The 21,869-nt window shown below is 40.8% G+C and overlaps 1 protein-coding gene across 2 annotated transcripts in view; it reads right to left on the bottom strand.

Moving 5' to 3' along the window:
- Positions 1–2,079: 2,079 nt before the first annotated feature.
- CPPED1 (calcineurin like phosphoesterase domain containing 1) overlaps positions 2,080–21,869 on the bottom strand; it is a 146,089-nt gene continuing 126,299 nt past the window's right edge. Inside the window, exon 4 of one of the 2 annotated variants that reach the window (XM_077141760.1) lies at positions 2,080–2,416. In XM_077141760.1, coding sequence (XP_076997875.1) covers positions 2,187–2,416 — 230 coding nt within the window. In that variant the 3' untranslated portion in view covers positions 2,080–2,186. The remainder of the gene's footprint in view (positions 2,417–21,869) is intronic. The other variant, XR_013168059.1, reaches the window with a different exon arrangement.

The raw sequence follows: 21,869 nt of genomic DNA, 5'->3' as shown, positions 1-21,869 counted from the left end.
TGGGACTGTGAACCCAAGCCTTCCTCTGCCACTGATGAGCTGTGTGACTCTGGCCACACAACTCTTCCTCTCTGAGCTGGGGCACATAAAAAGGAATTTAGTACATAATAAACACATAAAACAAAGCAGTAGTGATCACTGATTCTTTTATTATTTTTTTATGGTATAAGGCACTGATGTTTTAGTGTTACTCTTTTTAAAAGAAAAAAGGAATTATAGGTGAATGCACTGGTGATTATGCATTGTCTGAATGATACAGGCTTATCTACAAAAACATTTCCTAACTGCTTTCTGAAGTTCTTAGCATAAGGAATACTGATGTTTGGCTACTTGAAAATACACTGAGAATTTTCTATGATTCCTTGTTCTTAGCACATTTTTGCTGTGTTTGGAAACAATTCTTTTCCTTTTTAGGTTTTGGGGGAAGGAAATTTAGGAAGATTAATTTCCATTACTTTTAACTAGCTCTTATCCCACAGCGCCACACCATTCCAAACCCAAGTGCCACAATCCAAAGGATTTTACACACGTAATAGAGCAAAGAGGGTTTCGGTTGTCCACTGCTATCACACGCTCCCCATTCTGTGAGGGACCCCCAGAGAAGGTGCAGCCTGTACACTTACGACCCTGCCTTTCGGCAGTCTTTTCATTTATCTAATTCTAAGTGTTGTCACATCCCAGCCTCAAACACATAACTTACTGGTTACACCACTTACTGAATTCCTCATCTAGACCTCTTGTGTCCTGTTCAAAGAACAATGAATATATAACAAGAACACAGGAAAAAGCTGAAAGAAGAGCATCCCAATTCTGACAAATTTTAATTCTCTTGTGGCAAATAACAATGAGCTACGGTGTGTCGCCGACCTGTAGCATAATTAACTGCTCATGCGTTTTACTCCTTATGAATTTACATATCCAATTATCTTCCTGTTTAATTTCCCAAGGCTTTACTATGTTAACTAAAACTTTTAAACAAGAAAGTCTTTGAATTTAATAAACTTTAAAGTTCATTTGTAGTGTCAGGTTTTAAATTCTTAGGATTACTGAATATTGTTGTAGGGTGCTGTAATTTTCCTGGCGGGATTTTCAGAGCACCTAAGTTACTTGTCCACCAGGACAACTGCTAAAAAAAGTATGTAGATGAAACTACACTGGGGTCAGGAACTGCTGCTGTGATGCGGCAGAGTGTGTTTCACCCCAACAGTGCTGATTTTAAAGAATACACACACTTTTGTCAAGGGATATTGCACCAGGGCATTTCATCAAGTAGGGCCCGATTTAGACAACGTGGCTGAATGCATTGTTTGTTTTCCACTAGGGCAAAAACTTCCCTTCTTTTGTGACTTCCGCATCCATTCCCACTTTCTCTGACAAAGTAGAGTCAAGAGTCTCACGAATGGAGGGGCCGTCAAATGCCACTAAAACAGTAACCTGTGAAGGTTCTGCAGCACCAGATGCCAATGTGGGCAGATTCTAAACATGTTGCAGAGGGGGCGTTTTAGGGCTTCAGTCCTACCTTTTAGATGAGATTTTTATATATGGCCAATTTATAGGCAAAAGCCACATTTCAGGCACCAGGAAGGCAAACTCAAGATCTGATTTATTTCAATTGCATTCTCTTCCTATCATCAGCAATTACTGAAGTCTAAGAATTAAACAGCAAATGCTGGCTACTCAACTTTTATTAATGGCTCTGGGTAAAGGGAGAAATAGTTATCTGTTTCATGGCCTCATATTTTGGGAATCAGAACCATAGTTTAATAAAATCAGATGCAGTTTTATCAACAATCGACTTTCTCAGTGTGATTGTTGTATATAAAGTTGGGATCGAGTTCAGTAGGTTGACATTGACCATATACTACCAGAAAATAATCTAATTCAAAAGCAGTGTTGAGAAGCACACACACCATCAGGAGAATGTATTCAAATGCTTGTGAAAAGATATTCTACTACCTTTTATTATTATTATTTTTATTTTTAGGCTCCTCCTTTCTCTTTTTTAAAGAGAGTGCAATTCTATTTTGAACGTAATTTAGGATAGGACTCAACTCCCCAAATTATGCTCAAGGACAAAGCTCACAAATCTGCCATTTTTATTTTTAAATAAGGGTGTGTGTGCAGCTGCTGTTTCTGGCAGAATAAAAAACAGTGGAAGTAAAAAGTGAACAGATCATAGAGGACAATCATTTTTCCTTCATCAAATCCATCAGGTCATCTTCTAGCCCTTTCTCCCTCAGCTCGTCTAAGCTGTAGTATCGATGAACGACTTTCTCAGCAGTGACGACGACGACTCGGAGCCCGTGGGTGTCTGTGCCCAGCTGGCACCCAATGGCAGAGGTCACCACCATGTCGAGGCCCTGGACAGTGCCGCCAGCATTCCTGTGGTAGTGGCCCGAGAACACAGCTTTGATGCCTGCAGGGAACGGAACAGATGTTATGGGGGCCAAGGCTTTCTATGTAGGTAACAAGGGGGCTTTCAGGTTTTATTCTGTAAACAGCACAGATTATTGTAATATATGCAGACCATTCTGTATATAATAATACATAATACGTGACATCTAATATCTTTTCAAGGATAATTCATATACACTAATATCTTATATATGTGAATTATCTTTGAAAAATAATAGTACTAGCACTAGTTTGACATAACTAATACAAGAAAGTGCAAGAGAAGGAAGACAAAGTGAACGACTCTGGGAGAGATAAAGGAGGCTGGAGAAGAACAGCTGGAGGCCTATATACATATCATTATGATGATGTTATATTCCTATTAAACTAATGTTTGTGGAGTTCCAATCAAGATAGCACAGTACGTTTAGTACTTCAATCACCTCCTCTGCTCCAAACTTACAGCCATGACAGATAAATGTACAAAGGAAAAGAACATGGTTAGGCTCAAAAACAAAATAAATGGCTCTATGGACCATAAATGTAACAGAGAGGCAAAGTAATGAGTGGGATTCAAACACTGCTTGGGAGCTAAGCTCTTACAAGACGAGTAAATAGAGCCTGGCTCTGCCACTGAAGAAGGGGCTGGGTTGGTTGCGTGTTTATGGGAAGAGGCTGCAGAAAATTCCTGCTGCCTGGGCCAAGGGCAGTGTGCGCTGGTAAATATTTGACAAAGTTCTCTAGGAAAAAAAGGAGAGGGAGGCTTGGTTTGTAGTGTTCACTGATTTCCACTGTGCGAGCACTCCTATTGTGGCCAATTTCAACCTGCACAGTTATAATACTGTGATGTCATTGGACAGGGGCATCGGGAGAGATGCCAGCAGCAGTCCTCCACCAGAGACTCCACCTTCAGAGCTCAGACCACAGGAACCGGGGGCAAAATACAGAAAGTGATGAGTTCTGACTACTTATCACCTTGGTTTTTTAAAATTATTTATTTTTCATTGATATATATTATATATTCGCATACCATGCAATCACCCAAACTGTAAATTTTCTAGGTATATACCTAAGAAAAATGAAAAAACATGTTGACATAAAAACTTGTACATGAAAGTTCCTGGGGGCACCATTCACATTCGCCAAAAACTGGAAACAACCCAAATGCTCATCAACTGATGAATGGATAAACCAAGTGTGGGTGGCTATAAAAGGAAGTTCTGATACATGGTACTACACAATGAAACTAGATGCTAAGTGGACTATTATGCTAACTGAAAGACCCAGATAGAATAGCCCACATATTGTATGTTACCATTTATATGAAATGTCCATATAGAAAGAAAGCAGATTAGCAGTTGCCAGGGCCTGGGGAGTTGGGGGAATGACGAGAGACTGCTTAAATGGGAATAGGGTTTCTTTTTAGAGTAATGAAATTGATCTAAAATTAGACCAATATGTGTGATAGTTGGACAATATTTTCAATATAGGAAAACCACTGAATTGTATACTTTCAAAGGGTAAATTTCATGGTATTTGAATTATATCTTAATTGATATAATTAATTGATGGAACTGTATCTTAATTTTTGAAATGTGAAAAAAAAAAGTATAGGAAAGGGCAGAGGCTAGAATGATCCATGTGGTAGTGTATTAGGGGCTAGAGACATCAATATGAACCCTTGTCTAGCTTATTATCAATACAGATGGTAACATATAGGAATATTTATAAATGTTTATATGTATATGGATTAAGATAGGTGCATGTACTTCCTTGCTCTATCAGCTGGTAGGGACTAGAAGCAAGGACAATCAGTAGCAAACCCACCCAGATCCAATATCTTGACTTTCAATGCTGTTCTCCAGTAAAAGGAACCAGGACTCCCTGGAGAAATGGATGATTCTAGGAAAGGGCAGGATATATACGAGATGAGCTAGGATCATCTTATGGTGCAAGAAAGTGAGGAAGTGCATAAAACAAAAACAAAAACCCCTCAATGATGAGTGGGTATCAAAAGGGAACAGAAGCCCCCAATGGCTAAAGCTGGAATAATTGGAATAACAAATAAAGAAACTAGTACTGTATTATAAGCCAAAGTATAAAATAATAAACTAACCCATGGAAGTCCATATTGATATAAATACATGATTGAATAAATATATAAATGGGGAGGGAACAGACAAATTCCATGTAAGAAAAGCATAATTTATGTCAACACCCTCCCCTCAAGGAGATGGACAATAACTTCCCAGGCCTTATGTGTGGGCTACACATGGTAACTTTCTTGTAAAGCGTACAGTATGGAAAGGGGTGAGAACAAAATTACAGTGGGGAAAATGATAACATCAACAGGGCTAAGTCATGTTGATGATACTGATATGATGTGATGAAAATCACATTTTACCTCTGTGATCTTCCTTCCCCAAAATTCATAACCCCAGTCTAATCACAATAAAAAATCTGAAAAAATTCCAATAGAGAGACATCTTACAAAATTCCTAATTAGTATTCCCCAAACTGTCAAAGTCATCAAAAACAAGGAAAAGTCTGAGTAACTACAACAGCCAAGAGGACCCTAAGGAGACATGTTGGCTAAATGTAATGTAGTAGCTAGGACAGCATAACAATATACTGTTTTGCATTTTTCAATATCCCATAACTCCTTCAACTTTGTCAGCAATTATGTACATTCTTGAATGTACTCCCTCAACTCTGTGCCTTCATAATCTTCCTCAAGGTTAACTCCATGAAAAGTTGTGCCCAGGTAGACAAACACTAAGAAACAGTTAACTCTGTTAGGAACATGTATGGGTACTCTCCTGGCTCTGTGTCTTCTTTGTCTATGCTCACTGTACAACCCTGCATGCCCCTCTGATCAATGCAGACTGCTTTCACATGGAGCTCTGAATCGACCGCCTTCAGAGAAACTAACTCATCTCCTGTATATAGTCCCCTAATAAAATTCATGTCTTAATCAGTGCCTGGTGTTTTCTTTGGTCTTTTGGCCGGACAAGGCCCTGTGAGCTACAACAGTTGGCGAGCCAGCCAGGAGACTAAAGAAGCCTGATCACGAGTACAGGCAAGGGATAGTGGGGCGGAGGGGGAGGGGGGGACACCGGAGTGGCCTGCAAATTCCACGTGGGGAAGCATGGCTACTCTCCTAGATGAATGGGAACCACTGAGGGAGTATGGAGATGATAACTCTTACACTGGACTAATAGCACTTCTGCAGCAGGCCAAAGGACTCTGAGCATCTATGGGAGTAATCCCTAGGTAGCCTGCTTTCTCTATGTGAGGAAGAGTTGCCCAATTACTTGACTGTGCTGCAGTCAGTTGGCCATTGTTACGTGCAGTATGGCCAGCTACAGCAACTATCTCAAGAAAGAAAGCGAAATCCATAGGTTGAAGGAAGAGTTGCAGTTAGAAAGACATATGCTGACTTCCACCTCTGTTTTAGTAACAGGCCTTTCAAAGCAATTAGATAAAAGAAATGGTGATATGGAAGTGCTGGCCTGTCAGTTTTTAAAATCAGGAGGCTGAAAAAAGGACCCAGCCAAAGATTAGAGCTATGTTAGCTAAAAAAGACTGGAATCCAAAAACCTGGAATCCTTTGGAAGACATCAAGAAATAACTGATACAATTAAATAATTAGCAAAAGTGCAAATTGTCAGACTGACACAAAGTCCCTTTTACAACCCTATTTGGCCAATGAATAAAGCTATAGTTAATGAGGGAATACTCTGCCAGAGAATTAAGTTAATAAAACTTGTTCTTCTAGTAACCAAAATGCAAATGCTTGAGCTTGTGTCTGTCTAATATGTCCCACACTTGCTAAGGAAGCTGCCTCATGATTACAAAAAAGAAAGAGTTGGCATAAAAGAGCAGTCAGGGGGTAGCAAATGACAAAAGCTTCCAGAATCCTTCTGAAATACTCTGATTTGATAACTGTTATAAAAGATTGTGAGGCCTGTTCCTATAGGGCACCTGTTCAGTGTCTGATAGTAGTGGGCATATACACAAAAATAAAAACATAAGGATTTAACAAAACTGTTAACAAAATGAAATACTTACATATGCCATTAATTCTTATTAAAGATTGTATATTACTGTTTCAAAATGCATTGACTAAAGTGTTTTAAGTATTTAGCCATATTTTAAAAGTTTGATCTTAATAGTAATTGTATATTATAAGATGTTTGCTTAAAAAGAGTTTCCAGAATCATTTTGGTAACTTAAGTAAGATATTTTTAATAAAAAAATGGTAATTTTGTTCTAAATGACTGGTTGTAATAGAATAAGAAAAAAAAGTAAAACAAAACCTGAATAAATACAGCAAGTCACAGAAAGTTCACAGAAATGGAAATTATAGTTAAAGTTATGAAAGATTTGAAGGTCTATCTATAACATTTTAAAGCCTTAGTATCACATAATATATATCCAGTACAAACTACAACTTAGTTTTTTTCTCAAAGTCACAAAGTTTTCTTGAATTATTAGTCAGTTTTTAGTAAGACAATATAAAAGTTTTTTTTTCTGAATAATCAGTGTAAAAGGCAGAAAGTCTGTGTTTTATCAGAATAACTTCTTGTTCTTTAAGTTAACTTTATCATATCCTTGGTTGTTTAAAAATATCAAGTCTCCTCACTTTTAAAAGAACTAATTCTTATCCTTAACTTTAGTTAGATAAGAAGCCAAATATTGTTTCAAACCTGACAACTTTTAACATTTTGTTTTCTAAGGGTCAAACACTAAACGATATTTTTTATTCCAAATAGTTCCAAGGGATTTGTTCTTTCACCTTGTAAAAAAAAAAAAGTGCTAAAGGCAGTTACATTCATTTAATATAAGTTGTATGAGAAATGTTCAATGTTATGAAAATTAAAAGAGATTTTCTAACCTTCTGTCGGTTACTGATATGCAAAATATTAGACAACAATATACTGCTGCTAGTTATGGCTTTAGTTATTTTGAAGATATTATATGACACAGGAAACAGCCAAATTCCATCACCAGTTACACTGTTTTACTCTGATGCATCTCTGAAAATGCTTGTAGTCAGAAACAGGTCAGAGATTCATCTGCAACAAAAGGAGACTTTTAAAAGAAAGCAAGGCAGGTATACAAATTATGTTCTACCGGTTAACCAATATAACCCTAGTAAAAAAGTAAAGAAGAAATTGGATCTCTGTTTTAACTAAAGCGCTCACATGTTTAAGCCAGGCTTCTAGTGCTGCACTTGGTATCTTCCCATTTGCGTTATCAGTACAGCCCGTTTCTATGGCCCCCAAACTAGAAAGATACCAGCCATGTCTTCTGGTTATGCCAGAAGGATGGACACATCTTGCTACTATAGACACCTGCAGCTCTGCCTGCTGGAAAAGGCTCCAACACCTTGGCCCTTCAATGGATACTGCCTCCAGACTGGCTCTGCTACACAGAGTAGAGGGCCCAATGGGTCAGGCCAGTGGAACCCTGGAGCCCATCTTCCTGTTCTCAAGAGGACCAACAACAGTACAATATGAAAAATGCATCAGAGATAAAACCACCAGGAAGATCATGGCTGGTGATGTGGTTAGAACTTAAGAGGATGCAAATGGCACTAAGGCCTGCTCCTGTGCAGGGATAGCACAGGTAGTATAGTAAGCCTAGCACTTGCCCAGTGGCAGCCAATGTTCTGAGGTCAATGAAAGAAAACCCTACAGTAATTTCACTCACAAAAGACCTTTCCATTTGGGTACCCACTGAACAGCTATGTTTGAGCCCCTAAGCTTCTTTCCTGATTCATCTAAGTTCATTTTTCTTCCTTGATTGAGCTGTGGCCTCATACCACAATTAAACTAACTGTTAAGAGAACATCTAAACAAGACTCACCTGCCCATGACATCTGTTTGGGATGGTGTGACCTAGATGATTGCTGAGTATGGCATGCTAAGCACCAGAACTCCTTTGTGTATTAAGACAAAATGCTTCTAATTTAGCTATGTGCCAGCACACAGGATGACTGTCCACACTGGAATGTGACTGAAACATCATTCTACAGCAGGATGTATGGACAGAAAGACAAAACAGCTCTAAACGAGCCAGATCATATTTGCTCCTCCCTTGTGCTGGAGCTTTAAATGCTCTAGCACAAGTAACAGCTTTAATTTTACTGCTCATGTTCTTAAAGATAGCAAATATGAAAAAAGTAGTGCTGTAAAACTGTACGACTTTAAACATGCTCACTGCATGTACTTGTGCCATGATTGGCAGAGCTTGCTGCTCATGTATTCCTGATGAATATACAAATGTCAGCAATGCATTACCACACTTGCAGAAGTCTACAAACATATCCCAAATTAAGGGTTTATAAACACTTAACTCCTCCTCTTGGTTCACTCACCCATGCAGTAAAGTTCTACTCTTCTTATTAGCACACTGACAGTATTGATTATTTGTCTATCTTTGCCTCATTTCCCAATATCGCAAGCCGTAAACCTGTAACCTCCTGTTCTCACACTCAGGGACTTATGCGGAAGAGATGGCAGAAAGATGGTAAAAGTTGTGGAACAGGGTGGATTGTAACTTAATATTTTGCATTTTTTCAGTATCTCACAACTCTTCTAACTTTGTCAGCAATTATGCACATTCCTGTACATATTCTCTCAGCTCTGTGTCTTCCTTATCTTTCCTCAAGGTTAACTCCACGAGAAGTTGTGCCCAGACAAACATCAAGAAGCGGTTAACATCAGCAACACGGGCAGGCACTCTCTGGGCGCCTTGTCTTTTTGTCTCTGCGCTCACTATAAGCGCTGCCTCACCCTCTGACGCGTGCAGACTGCTTTCACATGGAGCTCTGAGTCGACCACCTTCAGAGCAACCGCCTCGTCTCCTGTATTCAGTCCCCTAATAAAATTCATGTCTCAATCAATGCCTGGGATTTCCTTTGGTCTTGTGGCTGGACAGCCCCCTGTTAGGGGAAAACTAGGGGACTCTGTATATGGTTTTTGGCTAATGATGATGTATCAGCATTGATTTATTAATTGTAACAATTGCACCACACTAATGTAACATGATAATAAGGCAGGAAACTGGGTTTGGGGTATATGGGAATTCTATTATCGTCATAACTTTTCTGTAAATGTAAGGTTGTTCTAAAATAAAGTTTTTTTTTTTTAAGTATGACTAACTCCCAAAATAGCAAAGAGAAGAGAAAACGCAATGTAAAACCAAAATGACCACAAAGAGGAGAGAAAAAGCAGTGTAAAACCAAAATGACCATAGCAAACAAAAAGTCAAACAAAATTGTTTTTAAAATGTCTCAGCAAATGCTGGTGAGAGATGAAGACACTGGATCATTCTTACATTGCTGGATATTCATATGTTGCCACTCTGGAAAACTGTGTGGCCCTTTCTTATAAAACTAAAGATGCACTTATCATATGACCCAGCAGTTAGACTCTTGGACATTTATCCCAGAGAAGTGAACACTTATGTTCACCCCAAGTCTATACATAGACTGTGCTGGTTTGAAGCTGTTATGGACACAGAAAAGCTCTGTTCTCTTATGCCATCCCTGCAGGTGTAGACCTGTTCAGGGTGGGATCTTTTGATTAGACTGTTTCAACTGAGATGTGACCCAGCCCTTCCAAGGTGGGTCTTAATCCTTTACTGGAGTCCTTTATGAAAGGATGAAAAACAGGAAAAGCCAAGAGAGCTAAGAGAGAAACACACAGAAGCTGAAAGAGCCACTGAAGCCAGAACCTAAAAGCACCAAAATTTAGAGTGAAGGACGAGCAGACATTGGCCATGTGCCTTCCCACGTGACAGAGGTGTCCTAGATGCTGGCATCCTTTCTTCAGAGGAGGTATCCTTTAGTTGATGCCATAATTTGGACATTTTCACAGCCTTAGAAAGCCAGCCCATTGCTGGTATATTGCATTGCGGCAGCTTTAGCAAACCAAAACAGATGTTCCCAACAGCTTTACTTGCAATAGCCCTAAGCTGGAAACAACCTAAATGTCCTTTAGTGGGTGGATGATTAAACTGGCGTATCTATACCATGGAACACAACACTGTGTATGAATTGCAAGAAAATTATGCAGATTGGAAAGGTAAAGGATTTTCAAAAGGTAACACAAAATTATAGATAAAGGGAACAGATCAGTGTTAACTACTAACAGTGTTAGTAGTTAGGGACAGGGATGGAGGGTGGAAGGAAGTTGAGTGTGGCTATAAAAGGGCAGCAAGACAGAATCTTTGTGGTGACAGAACTGCTCAGTATCTTGTAGATACACAAATCTACATGTGACAAAACTATATAGAACTAAACGCACACAGACACATACACACAAGTGCATGGAAAGCTGGAGGAATCTGAATAAAATCCATGGGTTATATGAATGCCAACGTGATTTGTGACTACAGTGTGCAAGATGTTACCCTCAGAGGAAAGTGGGTGTGGCAGGAACACCCTAACCCCAGCCCTGTGGGTGTCGTATGTCTCCTGGCAAAGGGGAGTGAAGGCTGTCATCAGCCTTAAGGTTGCTAACCAGCTCAGCTTGGATGAAGAAGCCGTCTCACATCCTCTGGTGGGTCCAATGCAATCACAAGGCCCTCTAAACGTAGAGGGAGACAGAAGAACCAGAGTCCAAGGAGCAGAAGCGATGAGGGAGGCAACGTGGGAATGACAGGATGTGGGGGTCGGATGATGGACGGGGCCGTGAGCCAGGGAGTGGGGGCCGCCTCGGGAAACTGGGAAGTGAACAGATTTTCCTCCAGAATCTCTGGAAGGGACCAGCCCTGTCGAGACTTGATTCTTGCTCAGTGAGACCCATTTGAAAATAAAACATATGCTAATAAACACGTGTGGCTTTAAACCACTAGTTTGTGGTGATTTCTTACAGCAGCTGTAGGAACCTAACCTGCTGGGTGCAGGGTACGAGGGACATTCTCAGCATGATTTCTTACAACTGCCTGTGAATCTACACTATTTCCAAATAAAAGGTTTCAATAAAGAAATGTTACTCATATATTAACTAATATAGGGGCTGACAAACTTTTCTGTAAAGGGCCAGACAGTCAATATTTTGGGCTTTGCAGGCCAGACAATCTGCTGTAACTCTCAGCTTTGTCGCAGCTTCCCAGGCAATACGTAAATGAATGCGGGAGGCTGTGTCCACTGAAACTTTATTTACAAAAATTAGCAGAGGGCTGGATTTGAGGTGCGGAACTGCAGCTTGGCACCTTCTGATCCAATGGATGGGAGGAAAGGAGAAAAATGGGAAGTAAAAGAAAAGGACATTAACCGGAAAACAGAAAGAGAAGGCAGAAATAAGTTAAAAAGTATCAGTGGTCACAAAAATATACACGGGTTAACTTCAGCTGGTTAAAAGTCTGACAGTACCTGGCTGAATAACATCAAACCAGTACTCGCTCACAAGAGAAAAACCACACAGACAGACAGACAGAAAAGGAAGGACCTCTGCCTAGATTCTCCATCAGAAAGAAACGTCAACATGAAAACAAATTAATTTTTCCGAACCAAGCAGATCTTTCAAGACTGCTGAAGTCCAAAGGAGGAATCCTAAAAGAACAACTACCCCAAACCTGGGATTGTCTTTCAGTGTGATATAATTTATGATTCCTTCTGGGAATAAATTGGCATTCCTGAAAAAATACATACATGCAATTTTCTGATAAACTTTAATGCAGTTAAGATTCATTCCAGGAAACCACTAAGCCTCACACCAGGCTGACACTTTCATTCAACATTATATGGTTGAGATCTAGTAATTCACTTTCTTTTCACAGATGCATAGGATTCCACATAGAATAGAGCTTTGGTGACCTTTACCTAAACATTCTTTTCTCATCCATTATCGAATTCATTCTCTTTTCCTATAAAACATCCCCGTCAAGAATGAATCTCTGAGTTGGTCTATTAGAGGCCTTTTCACTTGCAGTAAGATTAAAATAAACCCTTCACATGTGTTTATTGGGAAAAAAAAGAAAAAGGAAGGCAGAAAAAAAGGAACTGTAAACAGAGACTCTAGGAAAATGCTAGCCAAAAGAAAGCTGATGCAGCAATACTAAAATCAGATAGAAAATAGAACTTAAAGGCAAATGCATTAGGATAAAGAGGGATATTACACAATTATTCAATAAGTGCACCAGAATATAAAACAATCATGAACTTGTTCGTATTTACCAACTTAGCCACAAATATATAAAGCAAAAACTGAAAAGACAAGGATAGACTGATCAAGTTGTGAATAAATATTGGGCCACAAAGTAAGCCCCCACAAATACCAAAGTCCTAAATGTGATAAACAAAACTTTAAACTATTAGAAGAAAATATAAAGAAATATAGCTTTGACTTGGGGTAGAGAAGGATTTTTTCAGAAGACCTCGGAAGTAAAAGCCAGAATGAAAAAGAAAAGCAAAGGCTTTTACTATCTTAGAACTAAAAACTTCTATTTGACAAAAGATAACAGATATAAGATTCAATGTTAGGCGAAAGGCTAGAAGGAAATAGTTACAACATATAAAGAACTCTTAGAAAAGTCCCCCTAAAAAAGGAAAGAAAAAGAAAACAAAATAAGCCAAATGGAAAAAATGGGCAAAGATTATGAACAGATTTATTTGAGAGAAAACTTTAAACGGCCAGTTATCATTAATCATATCTTAATGGTGATCACACAAATGCAAGTTTAAATAGATTCCATTTCACCCCAACAGGCTGGCAAAAATATAAAGGTCTGTTAACACTAAGTGTTGGTGAAATGCCAACTTAAACCCTGATTGTGGGAGAGGAAACTGGTAAGCCACTTTCAAGAGCTATTTGGCATAACCCAGTAAATTTGAAGAAACCCTTATTCTCTGTACTCTCTCTCACATGCACACTGGGAGACCCTTAAGTGAATGTTTACTACACAGTACCTGTAACATCGAAAAATGTAAAATAAACCCAAAAAGGGAAAGAGTAAAAAGAAAAAAAAAGCTATATTAATATGCTGAAATGCTACAGGGAGTGAGGAGTTAAAAGGAAGTTTATTAGTAGTGCTCCAAAGTGCAATGTTGAGTAAACAATATAATTTGCAGATATTATTAGACTTCACTATTTATGTAAATTTAAAAACCAATATCTACCCCAAATTAAATTCAAGTTATGCATATATCGACGTGTACTTTAAAATATAACAAACTCCCCCAGTCCCACTCTGGAAAGATAAGGAACAAAGCAAGGGGCTGGGGATGGCGGTAAAGAAAGCCAAAGGGGGCAAGAAAAGAAGGAAAAAGGTCATCGGGAGCAGAAAATGAGAAAAAAGACATGAAGGAAATATGTTCAAACTATTTACAACAGTTGCTTCTGGTTGGCAGGATTCTGGGAGCCTTAAAGCACAGCCTTCAAGACCACAGCCCTGCGGCTGCAGGAGATGTGCCGGCTGAGGCAGGAAGCAGGGGGGTGACTTCACTTTCCTGAGTAAAACAGTCAAGGGCGGGAGAAACTCGTATTTCCATTTATTGTTATGAGAATGCAAACAGATGCAATCTGCCCACATCGTCTTACATTTTTCTTTGCATTCCCCTTGACCCAGCAAAACAATTTTTTGGTCGAAGTTTTTCCTTCTGAAACACCCAGAGAAGAGCGCAAAACTGCGTGTGGCAGGTTCGATTCCTGGTCCATGCACTCCCCCCAAACAAGCAAGCAAGCAAGCAAAACAAACAAGCAAACAAAAATTCAACAAATGGAGCTGCAATAACAGGATACTCACATGGAAAAATAATGAAATGTGACCCCATCACAAGTACACACACAAAAATACACGTGCTGTATCTGTGGATATAAATAATGTTCACAGAGGCACCAATTGTAAAGTTCATTTATAGGAGACTGATCATAGTATATGCATAAAAAAACAGGTGGATTTCCACATATTGGTATTGAAAGATGCCAAATACATTATTACAAACTGCAGGCTGCAAGAAAAATGTGGCATGTGATCCTGTTTTGTCAAATAAAGATAATGTCTACGTAAGAAGGTGTTGTGTGCTATATTTACCCCACCTCCAGCCAAAGTGGGGGAATTCACACTAAACTGCTGGTGAGTTCACCAGTGAAGGGGCTGGGGCTGGGCTTAGGGAAGGGGGTGGGTGGCATTATTTCCTATTTTCCACCTTTTTTTTATAACTATGGTATAATATTCACCATGACCATGGATTGATCTGGTGATCCGGGAAAAACCATCAAAGCCACCTGCACAGTGTAGAGGGACAGTGACAGACAGACAGACCCAAGTGGGAAACTGAAGGGGTGGAGGCGCTGGAGGTCCACTCCAGCACCCCAGAGCACAGCTGTTTGGTTCAAAAGCTGCAGCTGGAACTCAGGGCTGCACCCTGTTTCCCCTGGGGCTTCCTAGAGTTTCCACAAAGGCTAGATCAAGCCATCAGCCCTGCCTCAGGGAGCACATGATGGCTGGACAGTCAGAACTGAGCATTATTACATTTTTTTGTATGCTAAATTAGGTTTATGAAATTTGGGTCTCTACGCCTCATTCATAGCTGCAGATTGCACTACTTTGGAAGAAGCATTTTTGAAAGTTGCTTGCATTAGCAGTAATTAGCTGTTAAAACCTCATTTATGTTTACATTTCATGCCATATTTATGGACATTCCCGGGGAGAGGCGCAGGAACGGCGACATGCCGGTGACCGGCAGAGCTTTCAGGGCAGAGCTTGCAGGACCGCAGACCAACAGCTTCCCTGCAACACGCGTGCCCCACCCACCTTCCAAGGCCAGGCCGCGCAGGGCTCACAGCAAATGTGATCACACGAGGGTCCTTAGAGTAGCAGGATCCTAATCTAATGCCTAAAGAGGACCAGAAACAAATGCGAAAGAGCAAAGCAGGCATACTCAAAACCTTCCACCCCATGGTAAAGGCGACTATTGTTCCTGTTACAACAAGGAACCTGACATTCTGGGGTCCTGAATGAGTAATGACCATGTGATACATTTACAGCATGGTTAGGCCCGAGGCTGAAGGTGTCTCAAAAGCAGGAGGATGTGCGAAGCACTCTGTGGGGGCGAGTCCAACATTCTGGGACTTTATGGGGCGGCCCAGTGAAAATCACAGCATAAGGAAGGAGACTTGAGTGGGAAGTGAGGAAGCCACTTCTTGGGCTGGAATCAGAACCACAATAAAGAAGCCTGATAAGTGGCTGGTAGTGGGAGTTTCTAAGTCTATTTGCAGCCTCTGGGAGGCTCAGATATGAACCTTGATAATACTCTCCTTGCCCTGCCTCAGGTGAGGGCAAATGTTGAGGCAGGGTAGAAAGAGCGTGGCCTCAGGAGAACCTGGCCAGTAGCAGTGACATGGTGTGCCAGGTGTGTCATCTCACTGGGTCCTCCCAGGGGACCTATGCCCTGCAGACTCTGATCATTTCCATTTTACAGATGAGAAAACTGAAGCCCCAAGAAGTTAAGTAACTGATGCTAAGTTGCACAGCTAGAACACAGGGCAGCAGGATGAGGGTGCAGGCACGCTGCTGTGAGAAGTTCTTTCCTGGCCTCAGACTTGAGCTTTCTTCTGCTCTGGGACCTGGGGCAAGTTAGTGAATCTTGATGAACCTCGATTTCCTCATCTGGGCGGTGAATACTAAGAACGACGGTCCTCATGGGGCGGAGAGAGGTGGAGAGGGGAGCACTAGCATCTGCAACCAGCGCCCACGACACCCCCTCCCCTCCCCAGGAAGCATTCTCCAGGGGCAGGGCCAGCTGTTCACTGCTAGATATGGGAGACCCAGGGGGTCAGCTCTGCAATGCGCAGAATCCTGGCCGAGCTCTCCTCCTGTACCTTTAGAAAACTATAGTCCTGGTCCTTTCAGGCTGAATGAACTTGTAAGACATTTCTACCCATCTTGGCTTTCCATGAGCTTTTGAAAGGGAAACACTGATTCACAACTCAATGGAGCTACGGAATGTATTAATAAATCATGGATCCCCTGACGGGGGATTGATTTTAGTGGTGTTTCCTAGAGTTGTGCAGAATTTCCATCGGCCTGTTCATCAGTCATCTGTTGCCGACATGCCTCTGGCTCCTTAATTGAGTATTAGGTATAGATTGCTTTTGAATTATGAACTGCTGTAAGGGGATGACAAGCATCTTCTTAAATTACCACTATAAGAATTCACAGCAAAGATAGCCACTGCATCAGCAGAGGATAACTTCAGTGGTATTAGCATATTTATTTCTCTATGGTATCAAGTCATAAAGACACCATAGAAAGCTATTTTTAATGCCATCTCCATTCAAATTTTTCCAAATCAATCAGGGGATTGGTATGCAACCTCTGTATAATTTAATTTTCTAATATCAGAAACTTGCTTCATTTCAATCAGGAAATCAGGATGTACTGGATGTAACCCAGTAAAATTCTGACATTAAAAACCGACTTGGTGTACTCAGGCCTGGAATGTGTCAACAAGTTCTAACTGGACAGTTTTAATTTTTATCCTGCGTGAGTATATGTTGATGAAAATGCTATGCATCTTTACACTGCCAGCTATAAGAGTGAAAATTATATTGTAAATCACTAGTCACACTCAATTTATTCTGCCTTAGCAGTAAGGAAAAAGATGTGACTCATAAAAAAAAAAAAAAAGGGAAAATGAGAAAGAAGAGAAAGCTGGGTGTGATCATGCAGAAAGCAGGTATAAACAGTCCCCCCTGTAGGTAACTGGTCCCCGGCAGCAAACAGAATATACTGATCCCTGATATAGTGATCTTGGCCAGTGACCAGTGGTCAGGGCTGGCCACAAGGCAAAGGAGAAGCGGAAGTTCCCTGGGCAGGCCTGGGAGGTGCAGGCTGCTAAACCCCACCTGACTCATTTAATAAGTGCTCCACTACCACGTTACACACTTGAGTTGTTAATTCGGAAATTCTAGATCCCAGTATGTGCACTTGTCTTGGAATTTCATGATGTGTAGTTTTCCAAACGCCTAAGTGCCCGTGGCCCAGGATGGCTACACAATGTGGGGAAAGGAAAAGATCTGCTCCATGTTTCCTTGGGAAAGCAGGGTGCTTTTCTCCAAGTCATCTTGAGGCAATGGGCAACAACTGAGCTCCCTGTGGTGTGAGGTATTGCTGGAGTGCAGTGGGGGAGTGAGAGATCCAGCCCTCCCAGCAAAGCTGAGGTCGAGGGCTGGGAGTGCTGTAAACAGCTATTCACAGTGAGATGCAGAAGGTGCCACAGTGCTTTTTAGCAGTTTTTATTTACTGAACACCCACTATGAACTGAGCACTTTACATACGTATCATCTTACATAAGCCTCACAAGAACCCCGGAGGAAGATGGTATCCCTTTATACATGAGAGAGGTTAACTGGACAGAGCCCGAAGTGACACAGATAGGACTTGTTCTTGGATCAGGCTGACTCAGAAGCAGATGCTCTGTCCACTACCTTAAAGGTACAAAGCATCAAAGGGTCGTGGCACTGCAGGCCCTGTAAGAAGCCTTCCTGGGGAGGGGGGGACGTCTTTCAGGCTTTGCTCACATCTGACCTGGGACTTGAAGAAAGCTCATGGCTATGGTGGTAATGATAACAATGGACATTTACTGAGTGCTTACTATCCACCAAGCACTGTTCTAGGCAGTTCACTTATCTCATTTAATTCCTGCAATTTCCCTATGAAGAGGGACGGTTATTATCCCAATTTAAAAGAAGAGAAACTGACATTTAGAGACCACATCATTTGCTGAGGTTCCTGAACTGGTCAGTGGTCGAGCTGGGCTCTGACCCTAGGGCATCTGGCCCCAGGGTCCGTGCTCTTAACCACGGCACCTGACGGTGGAGGTAAAATCACACAAGCGAGGCACGGGAAACATCATGGGCCAAGGACAGGGAGCTCAGGTGTGCTCAGGAGGCAATGGGAGCTGCAGGGGGACAATGACCCCTGCTGATTGGCCACCTATGGGGCACGATGGATGTTCTATCCAGCATTTTTTAATCCCTGCAGCATCCAACACAGGAGAAACTCCTGTGTGCATTTCCTGGAGGCGGTGAATGCAAGTGAGTGACTGGAGACCTCCCTGGTGGCAGCACAAGATTCCTCGTCAGCTGTGCCCAGGTCTGGACCCCAGAGGCAGCTTCCCCTTGCCTCTGCACCCCCACAACTCTGGCCTGGCAGGTGGGCAGGGGCAGGGGCAGTGCAGGAGGAAGGAAAGGCCAGGGGACCGCCATGGGGTTGAACTACAGGCCCACCAAAAGGGACCCGGGCTTCATCCCCGAGGAAGTGCTGAGGTCAGCGGCAAACATCCTACCGTTTCCCCTCAGCTTTCAGTGGCTCACACCTTCCCATACTAAATTCCCAGTATCTTGTGTGGACCGTAAACATTTTTTAATGGAACGTCTTTTGAAGTTGAAGTTAATGGACCTGGGTTTGGGCCATGTGGTCTCTGAAGTGAACCTTCAAATTCTGCTGCTGCAGTGTGAAAGCACCACAGACAGAATGGAAATGAACGGGCATGCCTGTGTTCCAATAAACTTTATTTACAAAAGTAAAAGCCGCTGGGTCTGGCCTATATGGGCTACTCGGCTGACCCCTGTAATGGGAGAAAAGCCTATCATTTAAAAAATACATTTGGGAGATTTCAGTTCAGCCAAACATTCTTGTTTCTTCAAAATGTGGAAGCCTCTGTGCTTTACTCAAAAAATAAGAGAAACAGCAACAACAAAAGCAAAGGAACAGTTGTTTGTAGTTTGGTTTATAAAACTGTGGATACCATTCCTAATAGACAAGACACATGGATTTACCCAATAGAGAACACTGCATTAATGAACAGAGTAGAGGCCCAGTACCTACAAACAAGCATGACAGTCAGAGATCTTTATGTCTATCTTCAACTAAGGGTGCCTAGAGCCTTCCATCTAAAGAAGTAATGCAGACCCGAAACATTAAAAAAGTTCCCTTTTGCTTGAATATAAATAGTTCATTTGTTATAGAACATGTAAACAAAAGCACCAATAAGAGAAACTATAACATTTAACCAGCATACTGTTTACACTCTATCTTTCCTTCTGGTCTCATACGTGCTCCCAGTCCTCCTTCCTCCATCATTCTCACGTTCAGCTGAAGAGAGAAACCTGAACTTCATCAGCCAGTGTATTACATTATTGTGCTACATTTGGGTAGTATTGTGCTATTCATTTCTGAATTTTTACAATCAGTCCTGTTGCACAATCTGTATCCCTTCAGCTCCAATTACTCAATCTCTACCCTATTTAAAGTGCCTGAAAACCTCTGTTCTTAACTGAAATTCTCCAAGTTCACTCATTAATGTTAGTTCGCATTAGCGAGACCATACAGTTTTTGTCCTTTTGTTTCTGGCTAATTTCACTCAGCATAATATCCTCAAGGTCCATCCACATTGTTACATACTTCATAACTTTATTCTGTCTTACAGCTCTGTAATATTACATTGTATGTATATAATACAGTTTGTTTACCCACTCATCTGTTGATGGACATTTGTCTGTTTCCATCTCTGGGCAATTGTAAATAATGCTGCTATAAACACTGGTGTGCAAATGTCTGTTTGTGTCCTCTGAATAGATACCGAGCAACAGTACTACTGGATCATACGGAATTCCACACTTAGCTTCCTGAAGAACCACCAATCTGTCTTTCACAGCGGCTGTACCACTTTACATTCCCACCAACAATGGATAAATGTGCCTCTTTCTCCACATCATCTCCAGCACTTGTCATTTTCTGTATTTTTTGATAATGGCCAGTCTGGTGGGTGAGATGATATCTCATTGTGGTTTTGATCTGCATTTCCCTAATAGCCAGGGAAGTTGAACATCTTTTCATATGCCTTTTAGCCATTTGTATTTCCTCTTCTGAGAAGTGTCTGTTCATGTTTTTTTGCCCATTTTTTAATTGAGTGGTTTGTCTTTTTGTTGCTGAGTTGAACAATCTCTTCATATATTCTAGACTGTCCTAGTTTGACAGCTGCCAGAATGCAATATACCAGAAATGGAATGGTTTTTTAAAAGAGGAATTTAATAAGCTGCTAGTTTATAGTTCTAAGGTTGAGAAAATGTCCCAATTAAAGCAAGTCTATAGAAATGTCCAATCTAAGGGATCTAGGAAAAGATACCTTGGTTCAGGAAGGCTGATGAAGTTCAGGCTTTCTCTCTTAAGTGGAAAGGTACATAGAGAACATGGCTTCATCTGCTAGCGTTCTCTCCTGGCACCCCATTTCATGAAGCTCCCTGGGAGGCATGTTCCTTCTTCATCTTCAAAGGTTGCTATCTGGTGGGGTCTCTCTTCTTGTGGCTATGTCATTCTTCTCTGCTCTCTCTGAATCTCTCTCATTCTCCAAAATGTTTCCTCTTTTATAGGATTCCAGTAAACTAATCAAGAACCACCCAAATGCGTGGAGTCACATCTATCTAATCAAACTAATTACCCACGCTTGATTGCATCACATCTCCAGGGAGATGATCTAATTAAAGTTTCAAGCATACAATACTGAATAGGGATTAGAAGAAATGGCTGCCTTTACAAAATGGGATTAGGATTAAAACATGGCTTTTCTAGGGTACATACATCCTTTCAAACCTGCACATGGACACTAGATGCTTATTGGATACGTTGTTTCCAAATATTGTCTCCCATTGTGTGGGCTGCCTTTTTACTTTCATGACAAAGTTCTTTGATGCACAAAAGTATTTAATTTTGAGAAGTTTCCACTTATCTATTTCTTTCTTCAATGCTCATGCTTTGGGTGAAAGATCTTGGAAACCGCCTCCTATAACAAGCTTTATAACATATTTCCCTATATTTTCTTCTAAAAGTTTTATGGTCTTAGGTCTCATGTTTAGGTCTTTGATCCATTTTGAGTTAATTTTTGTATAAGGTGTGATATATGGATCCTCTTTCACTCTTTTGCATATGGATATCCAGTTCTACTAGTACCATATATTGAAGAGAGATTGTTCTACCCTAGGTGAGATGGTTTGATTGTCTCATCAAAGATCCATTGTCCATAGATGAGAGGGTCTATATCTGAACACTCTATTTGATTCTACTGGTCAGTATCACTATTTTTATGCCAGTACCATGCTGTTTTGACCACTGTAGCTTCATAATACGCCTTCAAGTCAGGTAGTGTGAGACCTCAGACTTGTTTTATCTTTCTTAAGATATTTTTAGCTATTTGGGGCACCCTGCCCTTCCAAATAAATTTGGTTATTGGTTTTTCTATTTCTGCAAAGTAAGTTTTTGGGATTTTAATTGATATTATATTGAATGCATAAATCAATTTAGGGAGAACTGACATCTTACCTATATTTAGTCTTTCAATCCATGAACACGGCATGCCTTTCCATTTATTTAGGTCTTTCGTGATTTCTTCTAGCAATTTCTTGCAGTTTTCTTTGTATAGATCTTTTGTATTCTTAGCTAAATTTATTCCTAAATATTTT

Source organism: Tamandua tetradactyla, chromosome 23 (assembly GCF_023851605.1).
Source record: "Tamandua tetradactyla isolate mTamTet1 chromosome 23, mTamTet1.pri, whole genome shotgun sequence".
Taxonomy (NCBI): Eukaryota; Metazoa; Chordata; class Mammalia; order Pilosa; family Myrmecophagidae; genus Tamandua; species Tamandua tetradactyla.
The sequence above is the reverse complement of the archived record's forward strand: the minus strand, read 5'-3'. Positions and strand labels throughout refer to the sequence as shown.